The sequence below is a fragment of the Limulus polyphemus genome, unplaced genomic scaffold (assembly GCF_000517525.1).
Source record: "Limulus polyphemus unplaced genomic scaffold, Limulus_polyphemus-2.1.2 Scaffold684, whole genome shotgun sequence".
In the NCBI taxonomy this organism is placed as follows: Eukaryota; Metazoa; Arthropoda; class Merostomata; order Xiphosura; family Limulidae; genus Limulus; species Limulus polyphemus.
Window position 1 is genome coordinate 403,861 of NW_013666294.1, and position 6,737 is coordinate 410,597.

The 6,737-nt window shown below is 30.5% G+C and overlaps 1 protein-coding gene across 1 annotated transcript in view; it reads right to left on the reverse strand.

Moving 5' to 3' along the window:
* Nucleotides 1–6,737, reverse strand: part of LOC106459937 (GTP cyclohydrolase 1-like) — a 47,216-nt gene continuing 40,479 nt past the window's right edge. The window contains exons 4-5 of the mRNA XM_022386514.1: nucleotides 1,373–1,457; nucleotides 1–185 (exon numbers count right to left, since the gene is read on the reverse strand). Coding sequence (XP_022242222.1) covers nucleotides 59–185; nucleotides 1,373–1,457 — 212 coding nt within the window. The 3' untranslated portion in view covers nucleotides 1–58. The remainder of the gene's footprint in view (nucleotides 186–1,372; nucleotides 1,458–6,737) is intronic.

Consider the following 6,737-nt stretch of genomic DNA (forward strand, 5'->3'; position numbering starts at 1 on the left):
ATGTTAATATTTATTTCAAGATTTATAACACTGAAAAAATATATTAAACTATGGAACTTTATTGTCGAATTAGGGTTAGAAATTCTTCTCTGGTCTTTGGGTCTTCCCGAAAATAGCCAAGCATGGTGCTAGTCAAGGTTTTGCTATTGATTTTTTGAACACCACGCATCACCATACACATGTGGCTAGATATATATAAAAAAAACAAAAAAACTTTTGAAGTGCTTTCATCTTGTTACATGTATTTGGTAAGTATTTTAAATCCTGGTATATGGATTTCATTACACTATGGATGATCGTAACGAATCTCTGAGCCAACCGAATAAAATGGGTAATTTTTTGGTAATATAGTAAGATCAGGAAAAGTTAGAATACAAGATATATAAGGGGTCTGCGGGGCATATGAATGGAGTGGTTTATCTCACCAAAGTAAACTTATTTCGACAATTCTGTGAACCTATCCACACTAGGTAATGTTGCCTCTATTTGGTAATTTTGCATTTTTATTAGCACAATGAAAAGTTTTTTCTGGCCTTTTAGGCTCGATTTATTTGCAACTAGCTGGTAGTATGTCGATCATTTTGCTATTTTATACATGCAATTAATTTTAGAATCTGATTATTCTGACATCTGAGATGTGCAGTCTAGACAGAAAATATGCTAATTATTGCAGTTCCCAAGAATTAGATTATGTGTTACAATAACACCATGATCTGAAGCAAAGTTTGGTAAACGAAATTCTCCATCTATCGAAAAATAACCTTTTTTTTTTTTTCTTATATGTGGGTTGATGAACACCCTTGGATTCCTCATACGATAATGCATATCTAGTAAAATTTGCTGTAAAGTTGCAATACTGGGGGTGGAATACTATGCATTGTCTTGTTGACTCAAGAGATTAGCTGTGTTTTTACACATATATCTTCGTAACTCAGTTCATTACATTTTGATTTAAAGCCCAGTTTATGTTAAGGGATGTAATATTTCATTAACACTTAAATTTTGATTTTGAGTGAATAAATAACTTGAACAATTCGAGATTTAAGAACTTGATGTGATAGTGCAAAACTTTTCATTGGACATTTTTGTTTTCAGCTAGATAAGTTTAATGCTATTTTACTCCCAACTTAATTCTTTTAACTGGTTTCTCAGAGTCAAACATAATGCCGTGGCCATTATTAGCTATGATACTTTTAGAAACAACTAACTGAACTTGAAGTTTAGCCAATTTATAAAAGTTGTTTTATAATACTGTAGATTTGAGGGGAAAAGCCCTGACATCATTTGTGAATTTAGAGTTCTTTAATTTTCTATGTTTCTAATTTTTAAGCAGATATATAAAAATGATAATGTAATATATTTCATTACTTACGTGGCTTCAATAACAACTCCTACCCCTGTAGGACTGATAGCCTCAACAATAGCAAGAGCAATCTGCTTCGTGAGTCGTTCTTGAACTGTTGAATAAATATTTTTTTAAATGACAAAAACAAACATTTGATTATATACTGCAAACATTATCAACTTAAGATTACAGGAATTATAAATTTAAGATAAAATGGTTAAACTCCTGAAGTTACTGAAATCTTAGATGTGTTATCTAATCATCCACTTCATTGCAAGTTCCAAGAACAAAAAATACTGAAGCATTATTAGTCTCAACCATTTAACTAAGGACCTACGTACATCTGTCAAATACGCATTCCAGTTTCACGATAGTTCATGTGATATTCTGGCACCAGAGAAATTGACAATGGAAACATCATTCAAATCCAATTAACCATAACAAATATTGCAAGTGGGCCAAATCTCTGTAGAACAGCACACCCCACCAGAATTGATCAACCGTGAGTATCTCCACGACAAATGGGTCTGCCATGAGAAACTGAGGCAGAAGATTCTACTTAGATATAAAGACTGTCATACCACTTCCTTATCGAGTTTACTATTTCAGGACATACTAGAAGAATTAAAACAAAGGTCAACCAGAATTGTCTTGCAGTGTTTTTGCCCATTGCAGAATACCGGGCAAATTCACGAATCTTTGCACATGGGGTGGTAGGCAGATGTACACAAGCCGCAAAAGAAGGATTAAAAAATGACAGTTAATCTTAGTAGAAGGAGCTAATCAAAGAACTTGTGATTGACTGTTTTATTTGCTGGATATCTCTGTCTGATCACTAGCTCAAAATTAGGGATGGCTATACCTGATCCCTAGGGATCTCTGGCTTGATCGTTGAGTCCATGGTGCACTTAAGTTGCTGCTTAGGCTGCCAATTTGAAAAAAATAATTTAATTCCAAATAACATAGTGATAACAAGGAATCATTGGTCCTTTAAGGCTGTCCTTGCACATTCAGCATTGAGAAAAGTAAAAATTTAAATCTGCCCTTTTTCATGAAATATCAATTCCCCTCCCGTAAAGTACTAGCCTACACTTCTTCTGATAGCAATTAACTCTAAGTCAATCACCCTGATAAAAAACAAACTGTCTTTTTCCATCTCTGGAATCATTCTAGTAGCCCTCTTCTGAACACTTTCCACTATATCAATATTCTTTCTTAGATAAGAAGACAAAACTGTCCACCATATTCTAAGTCGGGCTTAACTAGTGATTTGTGTAGAGAAAATTGCCTCTTTTAGCTTTACTGCTATGGTATGCAGACCTGTCATGCATTTTATACCATCATATTTTAAAATAGTATTATTCAAAATTTGTCAGTTATACTGATAAGTATAATTTTCACACTTGGCCAAGAAAGTCATTTAGTTGATATTGTTCTATTTGCCTTTGTTTATTGCCATTCTCTTGAGTTAACACTTGGTTTGCTTAAGATAGTTAAGATTTTAATACTGGACATTGTGCTAGGATGTCAATAGCAGTATTTTACAACTTTAGGTCATGCGAAACCTCTAGGTTACGACCTCCCTTAAGTTTGAGAATGGCCAGACACGCGAGTAGTGTCGGTCACTCTTGGAAAATCTGACATTACCTTTAGAATAACGGATGTGAATTGTTTAGCTAATATTTTGTACAGTATCTTATCAAAACCTTTTCGAAAATTTAAGTCCACGTTTTATCTTTTACGTAGAAAACAACAAAAAAACAGAGAGTGAGAAAGTTACAGCTTAGTAAGGCAATATTTCCATTAAATGATATAAAAATGTAATTATAATCCATTGTAAATCCTAGACGTCACCTTAAAATCATAACGGATAGTGTTTGTAGTAATAGCTCCCAAATGGAGGAAGTTGGGAGTATGAACTACATAAGAAATATTAACGTAGGGCTTGTAGTTCTGTTTAAAATCTTTATTATTTTATTCCTTTTGTGAGGGCGGTGGTTGGGAGTGGCATATTGTAGACATTTTCGGGTGGTTTCATTTCATGTCTACTTTAGGAATTATAAAGACTTTTAGGGGAAGTTGCCTTCTCACAACTGGCTGCAGAGAGTGAAAGGCAGCAGGAGTTGAGACGTTGTGGGTCTAAGCAGTCAACTCCATACCCTTAATTGATTTTCCATGATTACTGGCTAGTTTAACAAAAGCGTTTGGATTTTGCCTGGTAGATGGGATATCCCCAACGCATTTGGGAACTATTACAACAGACAATATCCATTTTGATTTTAAGGTGACGACTGGGATTTACAATGGATTTTGCGAAAAAAGTTTTTAATGCTTATTTTATATTAAGGCCATTATTGTTTTATAGTGCTGATTTTAATCGTCTATTAACAATTGATGTAAATAATGGTATTGAAGCTATTTATTTCATGATTTCGCGAAAAATGGTGTTAGGGTGTTGATTTATTGCCCTTTTCTGTTTTTCATATTTTGGAATTTTCCTTTTGTGAATTTTCTATCAATCTTATGTATTGACTAATAGCCTAGCTAGCTATTTGCCAGTTGTTTAAATATGCTATTCAAATCCATGAACATTTTTTAATTGCAATAGTTCTAGATGTTTAATTTGTCCGGCAGCCATGGATTTTTAAAATGTACTGCAAGATATATCACTGTGTAAAATGTATAATGTAATTTATTTATTAACTTGTAACATATGTGGTTTTAAATATGTAGGAAAAACAACTAATCCTTTACATCTAAGGATAATCTACATAGATATCAAAGTATTAAGGGTTTTCCTCGTTCGATTGAAACAGATCATTTTAACAAACATTCATTTAATAATGTAAAAATTACTACATTGGAAAAATTTTCAATGAAAATGTTAACAGAAAGAGAAGAGTATTTTATCTTGAAAGAAAAAACTATACTTATGGATTAAATCAAAATTTAAAAATAAAAATGCTGAAGATTTAAGTAAAAATATTTATATTAGAAACTTGTTTCAGCTCAATATTTATATTAATAAACAAAATAAATGTAGGGATAAATGTAAAAATAAAGGGATTGATTTTGAAAATTTTATAAAATTCTATACTCTGCTATTGACAAACATGTAAACTTGATAAAATTTGTAATAAACAATTACTTGAATTAAAAGATACAAAAACTTAGCTGTTTGTCAAAATATATGTTAAATTTGAATATAAACATTCATATAAAATATTTAATTATATTTAGATTAAAATGGAATTAAATACAAAAAAAATAATCCTTTAATAAAGAGAAATGAAAAATCTTATATAGTTATAGATTTTAAACATAAGTTATATGATTACTTAACTCTACCTTTTTTAATCCATAAAAGTGTTCAAGATAATATTTTTCTTTCCCATTAAATCAGTTTAGCCTATACATGTACACCACCGATTTTCCGGCACCCTTGGTTCCAGAGCCTTGCCGGACCAACAGAGGTCACGTAATAATAATTCAACAATACACTACACCTCTCACTCACTAATTATATCCCTCTCCTGTCTCTAAAGCACCACGGACTGCTAGAAACTTAAATAAAACAAATATTAAATGATTAATGAAATACATTAGTACAGGTATAAATGATACAGGTTATTAGTACAGTATAAACGAAAAAGTTTATTAATTACTGTACTTACAAAGAATGTTGCAGTATACCGCTTCCAAAGTGGCAAATTTTAGAATTTTATTGAAATTGTAGAGCTAACCACAAAGGTCTGGAAGTTGTAAAAAATTGAAGAAGAAATCTAAATATTTATATCTTGTTAAACTATATATTCTTGGCAACATTCTTTGAAAACATTCAAGCAGTTTTATCCACTAGTTTAATATTTATAAGAAAATTTTCACGAGAGTGACGTACCTACTTAAAATGTAAGTAGCTCGTCCCGAAAGAGGCTTTAATCCGGACAAAATTACGAGAGCGCACTTGAAATTCCCGCGGCCGCCAGACTAGTTCATTGGGCGGCCACAGATGGCACTGCGTGTGGCGCGCGTTTAAAGGAGGTGCCGGGAAATCGGTGGTGTATTGAAGTTAGCTTCAAATATAATAAATCTATAGAACTTCATATCTTCAATTATAAAAACAATCATTGAATAATTTAATTCAATAGAAGTTAATAAATTGCCTTGTTACTGTCACAGTAATGAATTTAAAGACCCTTTTCACAGTCGTATAATTACAGGTAATTTAGAAAGGCACTAAATTAAGAATCTTAAAAAAGACTAAAAAATGTGAAATCTTAAAAGATTTGGAAAAATATTTTGACAACTATATTATTAAAATAAGCAAAAAAACTTATTATATTCCACGTTTCTTTTTTGAATGGAAATTATGTTTTATCAACTCCATAAAAAAAATTGATTAAGAAATTTAAATCTATCTCAATATAAAATAGATATTTCTTTCAATATCTTCAAAAATAAAATAAAAAAAGTTCAAGAACGATTTATTTTTACCCGATTGATAAAGCAGAATGTAATTTTGGCTTTATATGCAAAACTTATATGCATAAATTATAATTAAAGAAATTAATAATACAAGTATATTCACTAAAAGTAATTTAAAGAAAAACACTATTATTACTAATATAAAGAAAGCCATTAACAAATGGAATATACAAACAGATTCTTCTTCTAAATTATCATTTTTATATGGAATTCCAAAATTGCATAAAATTCCCATTAAGTTCAGATTTATAACAAATTCTTTAAATACAGTTACTAAATCTGTAGCTATTGTTCTTATAATATTCTGGATGTCGTGTTTGATAAAATTAAAACACTGTTTATAAATAATCCAGGTAATTATTTTTGTATTATTAAGAACAACATTCCAGTTTTGGAATGTTAAAATAACTTAATAGTTTCAGGTACGACCAGCTCTGTTTTTACGTGTATTCAGTGACTTGTTCGATAATTTTGTAAATACAGAAGTAAACATTCCAAAATTTATATTTACAAAAGTTCAATGTAAAAATTATACTTCATTTTTGTGTTTATAATAGTTATATTACTTTCAACGAAGAAGAATATAAACAAACAGTGGGTATTTCAAAGAGAGCGAATTTCAATTCAAATATGGTCAATTTGTATTTGTTCTTTTACAAAAACTCATTTCTGAAACAGGTTTCAAATCCTAGCTTATATATATATATATATATATAATTTTCGTTACATAGCGATTTAATTGCCATCTGGAGAGTTTCTCGAAATTTCAGTTTCAAACCATTCGAAATTTTAATAGGTAATAATCCGAAAGAACTTGGAACAGAAAAAAAAAACAATTAAAATGATGCTCATGCAAACTATTCAGACTTGAACATTAATTTAGTAGAAGACAAAGCAAAGCTGACTA